The sequence below is a fragment of the Triturus cristatus genome, chromosome 3_1 (assembly GCF_964204655.1).
Source record: "Triturus cristatus chromosome 3_1, aTriCri1.1, whole genome shotgun sequence".
NCBI classification, from domain to species: Eukaryota; Metazoa; Chordata; class Amphibia; order Caudata; family Salamandridae; genus Triturus; species Triturus cristatus.
The window spans coordinates 655,789,615-655,804,724 of NC_140583.1; the positions used below are offsets into that span (position 1 = coordinate 655,789,615).

Genomic DNA, 15,110 nt, shown 5'->3' on the forward strand with positions numbered 1-15,110 from the left:
ATTTGCTCAATCTCACCTGCTTTCCATGAGCAGAAAACAAGCAGGTGTTGCACTCCGCACCTTTTGTTTTTATTAAAGTAATAATCTGTTATTTGTATAGCGCTTTTACAAAAGTGCTTTGGGTCGAAGATGGAAAGGAACATGAGTGGCTCAAATTATGGCTGCCATGCGATGGGGTGTCATTACCCCCCCCCCCCCCCTCCACTTTATCAGCTTGCTCTGAGGGTGGGCATCACAGGGTGATTTTGTGTAACAGGAAAAATGTACTTTTTAATGGCTTCTTTGATTGTTCAGAGACTCTGGCCTCCAGGAAGTTCGTAAATCCAATCTCTTTTGGTGCAAGGGGGGAAGAAGGTTGAAGAGACAGAAGGAAGGACGGAGAGAAGGAAGGATGGACAGAAGGAAGGATGGAGAGAAGGAAGGATGGGGAAAAGGAAGGATGGAGAGAAGGATGACGTGACGGATGGAAAAAAGGGTGGCTGGGCAGAAGGATGGCTGAAGGTGAGAAGGGTGAATGGAGAGAAGGATGAATGGGTGGATGGAGAGAAAAGATAGACTGATGTGTGGATGGAAAGAATGGTGGATGGAAGGATGGAAGAGGAAGGGAAGGGAGGGAGGAGAAGGATGAACAGGGGGAAGGGTGGATGGAAAGAAAGATGGAGAGAAGGAAGGGTAGATGGAAAAGACAGAAAGGTGGATGAATGGCAAAATGACCAGAAAGGATGGAAGAAAGCATGATGGAATAAGACAGACGAAGGACGGAAAGAAAGAAGGACCAAAAGACTGAAAAAAGAATGCAGAGAAGGAAGGAAATGAAAGAATTTCAGAATCCCCTAATGGGGGCAATCTCCCGAGCGACTGGAAGCAGAGCATCCGGTAACACTGAGTCGCCTGGTAACCCTAGCTTCAATGCCTAAAGTGGCTTCATGAAGTTCTGAAAATAAGAGAAACAGACCTTTTGTGCTGGGTATTTTGTCTGAGGTACAGGGGAGATGTGAACTCGGAAAAACAACAGGGGATAGTCCCGGAGAAGGTGCGATCACAGCTCAGGACCTGGAAATTGGATCCATTTTAGCACCCACTTGTCCCGCCCCCTTGCCCTTCTGTGACTCTGAGGGGAAACAAAGGCTTTGTGTGTTCTAAACAAACACACAGGACAGCTCTTTAGATAGAGTGCGAGATCCCTCGGAAACACATGGGGGTGGGGAGAAGGGGGGGGGGTTGTAAGGAGTGGGGCAGGGAACGGACGGCGCCCGGAAGAAAGGTAGAATTGCATCGACGACGATGCTCAGCAAGCGCTTTACGCGCACCTACCTCTCTATGTGTCATCTGCGGTTTGGGTGGGACAAAGAACAGGTTATTTGAACAACAATGTATACATCACTGAACTGTGGTTTTATTATCAAAACTATTTTCTTCAGTATTTGCTTTGAGGATTTCTTCACCTGTGTCTTCCTTTGGTTTAATAAACCAAATAGTTTGTCTCAAATCGGCATAGCACTGACCCTCTGAGGAGAAACCAACATCAGCCCTGGCAAAGGTGCTCAACCCCCCTCCCCCCCCCTTGCAGGAGGCCGTGGCTTGAATGGAGTCGTGAAGGCATGGACGGGTCAAGCAGGGTCTATCCTGTTCTGAAAGCAGCCCCAGACCAGTGCGGCCCTGACCAAATTGTGAAAATCAAACACAAGGGAGGAGGAGGCCATCCCCGGAGCACCGGTGAATAGTGAGAAAAGGGAGGGGCACCCAGGCACCAACAATGGAAGGACTGGATAACGCCTCACTACTACTGTCTCTGCGTGAACTTCCTCCCCGCAAAACTGCGGCGCCCCTATCTATTCCCTGCCTGTGAACCCCGCCAACATCAACACCGTGGCAAACACCTTCCCGCTCTCTGACACCTAACCCCTAGCGCGAGCGTTGAAAGGGCCCGGGAAACGAAGACTGTCAGCAGGTTTTTTGGTTGTAAATTCGTGCTGTATGTGAATTCTCACAGGAGAATGAACACAAACTCCCGGCCATCGTTCAGCTGCCCCCACCGTGCCCGCACTCACGGCTGATGGAAGAAAATAAAAAAGTAATATTTGGAAGGGGCAGGCAGCTTTGCCAAACTGCCACCTTTCTCCGAGGCGAAGCAGAAATGCCTTGGAGAAAGGCAGCGGCTGATTCGGATTCGGGGGCGTGTTTTTCTCTTCTCTCCTCTTGCCATTGGCTGGAGGAGAAAATGAGAAAAGTAGCCAAAAAACACGCCCCCGAATCCGAAAAGGACGGGGCCTGATCGGAGAGACAATCCTCTTCTCCAATGGCTGGCCAGCATTCAAGAGGCCAGCCAATGGAGAATAGGGGAGAAGAGGGGCGGGTTCAAGCCCCTCTTCTCCAAAACATTAAATCTCTCGACTTCCGGTTCTGCCTTCGGCAGACCGGATGGTCCCGAGACCTAAAAAGCATCGTCATTTACAATGCCAATAGCTTAAACTTGTGTAAATGCGCGACTCATTATCCATGCGCCTCATCCTTAACTCAACATAAGAATCCTGTACACTAGCACCTTACATGCAGAACACATGCACTACATCTTAAAAAATAGTGACCATTACTTTGCGCTTTCAGATCACAGCTTTTTTATCTAAGTTTCCCAATGTTTACCCCTACCCACCCCCCTCCCTCCTTTTCCCCACTCTACCGTACACCCATATAATTGTATCCTTTTATCCCACAGCTACCTATGCACAGTGCGATAAGCACTAAATATATTACCTATACTTACTACAAAACGCCCATCTCATAATATAAATATTTCCCCGACTCCAGTGTAACGTACTTCTGGCCCACAAGCTGCAACATGCTCCCTATCGCTATAACACAGACCTGCCAATCAAAATCCACCATAAACCTTAACAGCAACAGGTACCTCCCCGCTCTCACACAGCAGTAACTTAGCCAACTCCCCCACCAGACCTCCCATCTGCCGGCAAACTTTTGCTGTTTTCCACCTCACTCACGCAGTCCAAACCGCCGCACTAATTAACATCATGAGTGTATCAAACGCTCAGCAACACCGCTTCTGCAAGCACAGGAAAACAACTCAGCTGCACATTTAGCACACATTCCAAAACTCTGCCCACCAACAAGCCACACACCCACTTTTCATCATTTTGAAGGGGCTTACCTCCTTAGCTGCTGCTCCAAATCTAAACAACTCCCCGCTATGCACAAACACTTCTGCTCACCTCCCCTCCAGTTATGAAACTACAACCTGCCCACCATATCCCTTGTGTGCCCCCTAAACACTTTCAGTCAACAGCCACCCACCAAAGCTTACCAAACAAGCTGGCTCCGTGGAGCCGACGGGGGGAGGGAAAGTGAAAGCCGAGATGTGTAACGCGAGCCTCCGGGGACAGATGTGCACGCGTACGGAGTGCACATCTCCTGTCTGTACACGTGCACATCTTCTGTCCGCATGTGCCACCTCTTGTCTCCCTTCGCTAGAGAAACCCGCAACAATAGATCTCGCCAAGGCGAGCAACGCGCTGCGTCGCCAGGCGAGACCTAAAAAGTACCTCCCTTAGGATTGGATGAAGGGACCGCCATGCATCGAAAAGGTGATGGTCAGTAATAATGGCCGCGAGATGCCTAACAGCATGTGGGTGCAAGACTAAATACGGGTACGAGTGATCAGTGTTTGGATCAAGTGCCAAACTGAAGTCACCCCATATTATATAAGCCGAGCCTAGTTCTAGAATGTGCCCCCATAAAATGGTGAAGTATTCAGCATCCTCTGTGTTGGGCGCGTAGCAGCTCATCAATGTTATCGTGTGCCCCGCCAGCCTGCCCCACATTATGCTGAATCTGCCCTGGGAGTCTTGCATTGACCCCAGCGGACAGTACCCCAGGCCTGCTTTAATCCGGATGACTGTGCCTCTTGCATATGTTGAATAGGAGGAGAAGCAACTGTGTGCAGCCCATTTCCTACCAAATGTGGGCGACATCCCAGGAGACAAGTGCGTCTCCTGCAACATCGCCACCTGGATGTGATGTCTTTCTAGGTAGTACAAGACCTGTCGTCGCTTGCGGGGGTCGTGAAGACCGCGCACATTCCATGGTAGGAGTTTTGTCTAACCTTAGGTTAGCCATGTATTTTTGTGCAGACCGTGGGATCCTACAAGCATATGGAGATTTCCACATGAAGACTGCCCCTCATATAGAACGTGTACTTCCATCTGTGCAAATAGTGAGCTATGCCATTTATTACAAACCTATACGCCCTTAACTAACTTTCCCACCCCCACCCTTGCGGCCCAAACCCGCAGGGGAAATAGATCCCCCCCAGCCCATGTAGTCAACAGTACAGTCAATATATTTTGCATGCATTGGTAAGTGCACCCCTCCAGGCCGCCTCGTCCAAGAGGGATCAAGGGATCCTCAAGGAAGCGCACTGTTAAAATAGGTTCAATCTGAGAGCATAGTAATAATGACTGCATAATGATAAGGAGAAACATACCATTACAAAACATCTTTTATGGGGAATACCCTCTGGGGATATGCTTCAGAGAGACCGTCAGCGCACCTCACATAGTGCGAGGGGGCCCGGAAATTCGTTATCAGGTGACAAGGAACATCTAGGTGTTGTATAACATTGTGAGCGCATTTCAGCGTAAGCATTGGGACAGGTCGTTCAGAAAGGTATGCACGTCCTGTCGGTTGAGATCTGAGTAGGAGGCAAAGTCTGACCGGATCCCGGCAGAATGATAAATCCTACTTATTCTGTCTTTAAACCTTCTCATGAGTAGCTGAGGAACGCAGTGAGCCATGATCCTCATCTGATGGTGAAGGGGTGCGCCTCATGGCGGATTTCAGATAGTCCTTGGCTTGCTGCGGGTTATTGAAAATATGCATCTTTCTGTGGTGCTGGATCCACAATCACGCAGGGTAGAGCATAGAGTACGTGATATTAGCCTGCTGCAGTTTTTGCTTGATAGGGATGAACTTTTTCCGTGCTTCTTGTACCGCTAGTGTGAAGTCCGGGTAGATCGCAATTTAAACCCAATTATAGATCAGATCCTGCTTTTCTCTGGCCAATCGTAGCACAACATCCCGATCTTTGTAGTTGAGGATACGTGCTAGTATAGGACGGGGTGGCGCACCCGGCGGCGGTCTCGACCCAAGCGACCTTTGGGCCCTCTCCACCACCATTACTTTGGAAAAGACCTCCGCCCCAAATAGACCCAGCAACAGTTGTTCTGCGTACTCCTCCATGCGTCCTGTAGCAGTGGACTACGGAATACCTACTATGTGCAGATTATTTCTGCACGAGCGCGCTTTTAAGTCTTCATTTTGGGCAGCTATTATTGTCAAAAGCTTCTCCATGCCCTGTAGCTTTGCGCATTTAGTAGTGGAGTCATCTTCAAGTGAGGAGATGTGCTGCTCTGCCTCCAATATGTGACCATCATATTTGCCGAGTTTTTGCGCAATAAAGTCCATTCGCAAGTTCATGGTGTCCATTTTGGATTCGATAGATGACAAACTTTGGCGCATAGTGAGTAGTGTTTTAATGTCCGCATCTTGTTCTTGGGTGGGAGAGGGTGGTCTTCCCCTCGTTGTGACTCTGCATCATCATTAGGGATCTGTTTCCGGGTGGAAAACTGCAGCTTTGTTTGCTTGCCTTCCGTGCGCCCCATTCTGTATTTTTAGAACTGCAGGGGGTGTTACTTGACCCACACGAAGAAGAGCAAAAGACACATAGCTAGGGGATCAGAGTATACGGAGTGATGCTGTGGGTTTATATTCTTCCACGCTTCTAATGACAGCTGTATCTAAGTTCACTCCTACAGCACTGCTTGGACTTCTCCACCAACTTCCACAGGAGCGTTACAAGTATCAGCCAACCCTGGTACGCGACAGGCCTGCTGAGTCAGTTATTTCCCTCAAATCATAGAAACCGCTTAGGTGGGGTTTCCTAAGTTCCAGTAGTGAATGATTGGGGGTACACAACGCCCATTAGGCTCAAAGGGCTTCAGCGCCCTCCCCCCCGCGTGTGTTTCAGCCCGGGCTGAGACAGCTTCCCGGACTGGCGATGTCTTATTGCAGCTGCACCTGAGTACTTCACAGCTCTTTAAAATACCATGTATTTGTTAACGAGGCTTTGTTGTGTTTTCACCCCTTCTTAGAGCCCCTGCATCTCCACTCTTCCTATTGCTGGAAGACTTACCTCCCCGTCGCAATATTGATTTAGCCCCCTCCGAAATGTGGCTCTTGTTGTGCCTCTGGGGTACACACATTTCTAAAGGTTTTAGACCGCTGGGTTAGACAAATTCTAAATAAAGTGAGCTCTTCATGTATATGCTCTTCTCTGTTTACAATTCAAGAGGATAAGTACTGCATTCTGCTACTTTTTAACCGGCCTTGATAAAACTACCGAGTATGCAAAATAATGGCCAGGAGCAATCCCCTGCTCTAATTTTGATCTATCAGAGCCAATGTCACTAGCGCATCCTGGGAACTCAACGCTGCCGGTCCCTGGTGTGGTTCTTCCATCTCAGCCTAACACCTAGAAAGGCAGACTCCCTGCTTGACGTCGATGGCCCAAACTCTACTGCGCTCACTTCTTATCCGCAGACGAAGTTTCCCCTCATGAACCAAAGCCGAATCTCCTCGTGTCAGTCTCCCCGCGCGCCCCTTTGACACAAGCAGCTGCACACAGTACACGAGAGCACCCGACACACGCTGTCATCGGCAGCAACGCTGTCTCACGTGCCGCCGGCAGTTCCGGTTCACGTGTGACTGGGCCATGTCTTCCGGATCAGCTTAGACGTCTAGTCAGGTGCAGCAGCAGGAGAAGTCTCTTCCGGTGCACCAAATATTTCTTCAGGGATGGGGGGGCGGTCTTTTTCCGTGGCGGGTCATTTTTGCTAACCAATCGGGGAGAACGCTGGGAAGTGCAGCCACAAAGGCCCGCCTAGTACCGCCTCTAGCCTGTCAATCAGTTTAAAGCCAGCTTTGTGATAACCTCCCCCTCGCCTGTGCATCTTAACGCTGGTTTCAGACTGAATTACAATAGAGGCAAAAGAATGCACAAAATTATGAGGTAATGATTGGGTCTGGGAACCTACGGTATGATTCGAGAGGGTTGGCATGCGGGCATAGGCTCCTCGGACATTGTAAGCTATTTCCATTCATTGCGGGGTTCGAGCGCCTCTGCCATCTTCTGTGCGTGGGAGAAGGGGTTCTCTGGGGAGCAGCAGCGTGTCTGGGGTTGCCCTGAGCAACATAAAAGGCTAAAGGAAGCGTACCGAAGGAAGGCTCATAGGCATTGTACAGGAGTGTTGGTTTTGACCAGTTAACCGGGGGCTCCTTTCGGGGGCATTGGCACCCTCGCTCCCACCCCCAGGAGCTCCCGGAGAAGATGCTGAGCAGGTTGATGAGCGGCAGCAGCAGAACTTTGGACCGGGAGTACAACTGCACCGTGCGCTTACTGGACGATTCCGAATACACCTGCACAATCCAGGTGAGAGAACCGATTTTCTGATTTAAAAAAAAAGTTATTTAAATAGAGGCTGCTTTTTCCTGAATAACAATTCACGCGCTTCTCTCTGGGTAGTTACACGAAATGCTTTGTTTAAACGTTAGTGGGGACTTGAAGGGTGAAGTCTGATGAGCTAGTTTCGCGCGCGGATAGGGATGATGCACACACTATGGGAGGCGCATTCGGCATCCAAACTGAACTCAGAATAAAATAATTCAGAAAGAATGCGTAATTTACTTTTAGCGTAAGATGAGGTGGGACTCTCTGGACAACACTTGTGAACAGCAGACCGACCTTGCGGGGTGGTGATTTTTAGGCTGGAGCTCCTGGTCTACTTAATCTTTGAAGGTCTCGTCTCATTCTTGTCCAAGTAAATTGTGCGTACCACTAGCGCTTCGTTCTCCATCACCGATCCCAACGTGGAAAGCTCTCTGGGTCTAGGAGCATCACTATCACTCCCGACAAAAAGCTGTCATTGGAGCCGCGGAGGATCCAGAGAGGTCTGTCTGGTCGCAGACATGGCTAGAAATCTTTACGCCTCTAACCAGTGAGAGTCGACTGTACCACCTTGGACCTCTTTCTAAATTCGGGGGGGGGGGGGGGGGGGGGGGGGATAGACCGGAGATGTTTTTTGTGACATCACCCATCCTCCATTTTGCCCCCAAACGTGAACGTGTTCATCTTTGGATCACCCAAACTCAGTTATTACAAATTAATGCTGCATACGGTGAAGAGAGAGTGCAACACCGACTCAAACGGGAGCTAAGAACACAAATAATACAGAAGACGACTCCAAGCACGATTGTAGTTACAGTACGTGTGTCCTTGTTTTAGTGTAAGAGCGAGCGTCCCAGACCTAGGGCGCGTGTTTCCATATCTCCGTGTCCATTTGTCTTTTATTCCCCAGGGTTGTAGTGTCTTCCTTTCCAATTTCAGGTTCTACAGTCCCAAAGACTTTCCAAGTCATGGTTGAAAGGTTTTTCTTGACCCAGTGGCAGTATATTTAATCGCAGCGGTAATCTGCTCCTTTCCTGGTGCCCATCTCCCGATTTGGTGGACGTGAGCCTGTTCCAGAGTCGGACCGCTGGGTTAGACTACCCTTTTCTCTGTTGTGAGAGTTTTGTGGCACAGATGTGTCTCTCCGTTTATGTTGTTTCCAGACCCTTTGTCATTGTACGTGTTTCTCCCCGTTCCGGTGCAAACGTCGTCTACCTGCTCCAGTATGTTACCTATGTGGGTGTCCCCCAGTCTCCGGGTGGCTTCTCTATCCTAAATGCTTAAGTTCCCTGGTAGTGTGTCAATCTCCTTGCTTCAGTGTGTTCCGTCCCTGTGTTTCTGGGTCCGTGTCCCAATCGTCTGATGCAAACGCGGGTGTCTTTTTCTCTCTGACCAAGTGTGCATCCGTGTCTTTCAGTCAGACTGTGTCTCTCTGTTGTATGGAGGTGTATTACGATATTATGCCTTTACATTGTTGTTGCACCATGAGTTTTTGGAAAAGAACCCCATAGTGGTTGTTGGATTTCTTCGGTACGCACCATGGTCCTGAGTATGGTGACTCTGTCTCCCAATGCTCATATCTCACAATGTCTGTTTGCCTCCATCATGCTGGCAGTGTATTCCCATCCCAGTTTTGGTGTATTCCACAAGCTGTTGCATGCTTTCCTCCTGAACCACTGTCATCGCATTGCCTATCCCAGTGCTACAGTTTAACCTGGTCCTCTTGCTTTTTTCTGCTGTGTGTCTTCCTACCATATTGGGGCTGTTTCCTGCCCGCACAAATGTGTCATTTGTTCCCATGCTAGTGTACCCAGTCGTAGGGAGATTATATGCGAGGCCCTTGAAATGTTTATAGATTAGAGTGTGCGGGTGTTGATGAGTGTAGACGAAATGGTGCTTAGCCTCAGTCCTATGTGACAGCATTGCTTGAAGACATTTTTGACAATGCAGGTACATTAATTACCTGACAATCAGACCCTCCATTCTCGGCAGAGCAGAACAAGAACGCAGCACTTTATGTGAGTGGCAGAGGGGCAAATTTCTGATGAATGGGCTCAACCTAATAGTCCTAAAGACCAAAACCGCTATTATCCTTTCCTTCACTTTTGCTCCATCCTGTTTATTTCCCACGTCTGTGGGTCTGCCCACGAATCTTCTGTTGCCTGTGGTCTTTCTTGTCTACTGCCCTTTTCCACTTTTGTCACAGATGCTTTTTGTGCAGTTCAAAACCACATTCCTCTGCTCTGTGTGGCTTTTGGCCTCTGATTGCTTTATTTTTGCAAAGACCTTTACAGTAGACTAGTTTCCAGATTTATTAAAATTTTCCATGTCTGCTGTCTCTTTCCTGGCGACAACTTTTCCCCACTTCTGTGGTCCCCAACTGCTTTCACCACTTTTGTAGTTGCTTTCCCCTTCCCCTCATTCGTTACTGCAGCTGCTCTGTCTGCCCACGTTTCTGTTGTTTCTCTCACTTTCCCTACTTCTGTGTTCATGTTCCCTATTGGCATGACTACTGTTTTTTTGATACTCACATCAGTGTTCCCCTCTTACCCACTTTGGTTACTAATGCCAATTTCCCCCAAACGAAGGGCCAGTAGAATCATGCACTGCCGCACTTTTTTCCAGAGTTATGGATTTGCAACATTATCCATCAACTGCTGCATAGTTTACAAACCACTACAAAACGTTTCTTAAATACTCTGCATAGTCTGAAGTGTGGCTCCTGACTCCTACTTTGCAAACGTAAACTCATTACCTTCCACCTGTTGATTGCTTTATTACTGTATAAGTGAATCCCCAATGGCGTTAAAATCCCAAAGGCTCTTTGGTCTGTAACAGGAAACCCAAACCTTACGTATTTAAATGTATTACAAACTGGGTGGAAAGAACAATTCCTTCTTTGGCATTAATATATTTATTACCATTCATATAAACTAATGTTTACGTTTAAGAGATCTCATACGAGTCGTTTCTCCTACAATGTAAAATTTCCTAGCTATCAAGAAGGAAAGTTTCAGTTCTGATAAGGACACAGAAGCAAGGATTATGCATGTCTTACAACCTTTTATTTTATATAGCAGTTGTATCAAAGTTAACTTCTTTGGTAACCAAACAACTACATTTACAAAAAACACAGGGAAATTCAAATGCAACGAAATAACCATGTCGTCCACTAATCACATCATCCAGTCCAATATAATGCCCCTTGTCTATTCCTTCGCTTTATTCATGCGAGGTAGTACTATCCTGTTACACTTTCACTGGCCATTCTTCTGCTCTGTACCCAGTAAAGGCAATGCAAACCTGTTATCCAGTTCTTTCATCTATTAACATAATTATAAATCACAATTTCAGCTGTACCTGAGACCCTGAAAGTTTTACATCATGCATAGCCCAGTTCCACGTACACCAAAAACCTTTACCCTGGAAAGTGCACAGGACTTTTACAGTAATTAGTAATTTCCAGATTTTGTTCAATTTTTCATGTCTGCTGTCTCTTTTCCCTCTTTCTTGGTGACAATGTTTCCCCACTTCTGTGGCTCCCACTGCTTTTACTACTTTTGTAGTTGCTATCCCCTCCCCTCATTCGTTACTACTTTCTCTGCCCACGTATCTGTTGTTTCTCTCACTTTCCCTACTTCTGTGTTCATGTTCCCTATTGGCAAGACTTCTGTCTCTTTGATACTCACATCAGTGTTCTCCCCTTACCCACTTTGGTTACTGATGTCAATTTCCCCCAAACCAAGGGCCACTAGAATCATGCGATGTTGCAGCTTCTTCCAGACTTATGGATTTGCAACATTATCAATCAACAGCTGCATCGTTTACAAACCTCTACAAAAAGTTTCTTAAATACTCTGCATGGGCTGAAGAGTGGCTTCTAACTCCTACTTTGCAAAAGTAAAGTCCTTACCTTTCACCTGTTGATTGCTGTATTCCTCTTCCTCCTAAGTTTCTTGGGTGCGAGAATCCTTGAATTGAAACTTTCCTTCTTGATAGAAAGGAATTTTTACATTGTAGGGCAGGAACGGATGCGAGGATTATGCATGTTCAAAGTCTACTAAACAACTAAATAAGCGGTGTTTTTTAAGGTCAGCTCCAGCTCCGTAGACTAGTCTGTGGTATTCATAATGTCCTCTAGTCGCCCTCCCACTGTGACTGCTTTGGAAGCCCCTGCCCCTCTTGCTAAATGTGCCCCAAGACTTGACACCTCAATACTCACTTCCTGCATAATCCACCTTACCTCCTGGTGATGGATGGAAATCAGACTGTCTTGAAAGTTTTCTTCAGGGCAATCAGTAATTGCCTCTCTCCCCTCTGCCTCATTTCTGCTGTCATGTTCTCATAGGCCTTTTCATGTGTAACCGCACTCAATTTTGATTTGTCTTCAGATGCCGGATATGAAATGGACCTGGTGTTGGTCTTCATTCTCCTCGCAATGGTGAATGATACTCCATCAGGCTCAAACATAAGCTCTGAAAGGTCAAGTGCCCTAACATCATACACAATTTAACACAATACCAAACATACCTGCATAGACAATTATGGGAACGGTTCGTTCCTAGATATAAACTAATGGTCCTTCCATGATAACAACAATTTCAAAACCTCATCCACATCCCAGAGGCTGGAGTTTCTAGGCTTTGGATGCTTAGAAGACCCAATTACCTTAATGTGTTTGCACACCCAAAAGTGTCACCTACCTGGGTCTCATTCACCTGACTGTGATCTGCAGAAATTAAAGACCTGAAGGTATTCACTGTTTTATAGGCTAGCCCTGCTGCCGTCCTTTCTGACAGAAAATCCAGAACATGAACAACTCCTGCCTTCACTGCATCCAGGTGCTTCTCTACAACCATTCCCTTCTGGGTCCCCAGAACATAGCTTAAGAACCTCTGCTCTAGAATATATTCTCTGCCCAGACGTGTTGAGGCCTGCAGAGATCACCGAAATTCGTTGGTTAATCCATCATCCCGTGAAATCTCCCACACTATCAACCCGAGATGATCCTCCAGGACCAGACAATGAAACTACCTCTGCAACCTGTCAAGAGTATTAGTTTTCACTGGAAGTGCTATCAAGGCATCCATTAATAGCTTCAACAGACTTGGGAACCACATCTGCGATCTCCAGCAGGTAGTTCCCAGAATCTGCTGTCATCTCACCTGTGCCAAAACACTGACAACCATGTCAAATGATGAACGGGCAACATTCTGCATTCCTGACCATCCTGCACGAAAACTTTCCCTGCAGTCGCTTCTGGGTCAGGTCTCCAGCTAAAATAATGATTATTCAACCCGGATGCCAAGAGGTTCAGTTTCCAATTGCTGGAGCCCCTGCTGAATCTGGAATTCCTATTTGCAACTTTGTTGTGCTTGCCTGGGAGGTACTCTCCTGTCACTGAGATTTGCTGCTCCAGGTATAAATATCAGAGGTCTTTCCCTAGTTCTACCAAGCTCTTTGATCTTGTGCTCCCCAGTTAGTTGACACATCTCACTGCTGACTCAACCTTTAAATCGCATCTGTGTTTTTAATCTCCACCACCTCCTGGTGTAGAAGAGCCACTTCTAAGATTCGGAAACCTTAGTGGTTGGCATTGAATGGTCTGATTTGGATATCCATAAAACTGCCTGGAAAGCTTGAACCATTTTCAGGACCCATGAACAGCTTGTTATTTCCTCCCTTTTGTCTTTGAACCATCACAAGCTCTCTCTGAATTTCAGAAGGGTAAAAATAGATAATCCTTTCTGGCATCCTCTGTTGCCCCTGCCTTGGGAATATCATCTTGAAGGGAAAAAGTTTCCAGGCTGGTGTACATCCTGCCAGCCGTTGTTTTTCCTGCTATGTCCTCTCTGGGTACATTGCTGAAAAGTACAGCTCGCTGAGCTCAATCAGAGGGTATCTGGGCAGGCATAGGCATGCCCGAAACTTTAGCTCCTTTTGCTAACACCAGTATCTAAGTGAGATGACCCACCATGTCCAGGAGTTTATCAAGACAGGCCCTCCAAGATTGGTCAGTCCCTTTCTTGGGATCCTTCATATACTGCGAAATGCAGACACACATCTTGGCATCAGCTTTGGGTGTTAGGGTCACTTTGCCTTGCAATGAGGGTTTGGGACATTTTGTTCTTAATCTAGCCATCCCTTCCTTGCCCAAGGGCTGCCCTATTATTTTCGCTAAGCATTCTGCCACCTTTTTGGCTGGAACTCTTGTTGACCACCTAAGATGGTAAATAGGTTCTAGTTCATGCATGTTCGACTTATTTCGATTGATGTCTGCCTCTTTAGGAGGAGGACCAGGCAACCATGGTCTACTACCACCCTCATCATCAGATGTAGCATTATTATCTGTGCCCCTCTCCCCTTTTGCGGGTGACCAGTTGATAGGGTCAATATCTAAGATGACGTGGTCATCAGTTTCCATGATTATTACAGCCTCCCAGGAAGAGGGGATATGTTTCAACATGCATGAACTGCTACAGAAGGATCCCTGTAGTTTGTTGAATCCTTCCAGGTGGCCAACATTACATTTCTTCATTGCTTTCTTAGGCCGCTGACCATGCCAAACACCATCACTGCACCCAGGTTTCTCTGGTTTCTACCCTTGAAGGTTCCTCTAAGGGTTCTGGGAGCCTTGCCACCAGCAAGAAGGAGGTTTAAGTGCTTCTGCAACTGCTTGGGAGAGTGTCTGTTTGAAATCATTAGGAACCCCGCTGCCCCAGATGAGGGCCATTGTTCCTCCCCCTCACCCCATAAAACTAGGAATTTTCTTGGTCCTGGAAGGATTCTATTGTTTTTGACGGCTGCAGCACCACTTCAGCTCAGTTTGAAACACCCTTAATTCTCTGGCAGCCCTGCTCACTAATGCTGTATAAATATTTGTTTGGATATTGTTTCCACTTTGGGGTTAAACCTCCCGCATATGTGGCCTCTTGTGAGCAAGGGAGGGTTCTTTTGAGTCAGGGGGATGTTTGCACAAATGTTTCTAGTGAGAGATGTAGCTCTCAATGCACATGTGGCTAAGCAGGATAAACTGTTTTTTACCCACACTGCCTGGCTGCACGTGGGCCGCAAGCAAGCACTCAAGGCCACCGTAGTGCCCTCTCATGGGGAAACCCTCAATACAGGTGAAACATTTGATACTTTTAGCTCTCCATGGGTGTGGGGGTATTGTAGGCTGATGGTGGGTGCAAAATTGCCATTCCCCACCCTAGATTGAAAAGGCAAATTTATGCCCAATATCAACACAATTGGTGACAAAACATGCTTAACTTGTAGCATAGCAGTGAAGAAAGAGGAGGAATAGACAAGGGACATTATATTGGACTGGATTCCGTGTTTTGTTGCATTTATATTTCCCAGTCTTTTGGGGAAAATAAGTTGTGTGGTTATTAAAGAAGTGAACTTGGAAACGACTGCTATATAAAATAAAGTGAAGAAAGACCAGCATAATCCTCGCCTTTGGTCCTGCATCAGAAACACAAAAGTTTTCGGATGGGTTTGTTAGAAAGAAATGCTTCCACAATCCCAGTACTGTAACAAAGACTAAACGCAAAACCTAACTCCAAAAGACAAGTTTCTATGGCTGGCTGGA

General features: G+C 47.1%; 1 protein-coding gene across 1 annotated transcript in view; it reads left to right on the top strand.

Moving 5' to 3' along the window:
* The first annotated feature begins 6,836 nt into the window (after window positions 1-6,836).
* The window catches only part of FRMD5 (FERM domain containing 5), a 493,627-nt gene continuing 485,353 nt past the window's right edge, over window positions 6,837-15,110 (top strand). Inside the window, exon 1 of the mRNA XM_085644690.1 lies at window positions 6,837-7,501. Within this exon, the coding sequence (XP_085500816.1) occupies window positions 7,400-7,501 (102 nt within the window). The 5' untranslated portion in view covers window positions 6,837-7,399. The remainder of the gene's footprint in view (window positions 7,502-15,110) is intronic.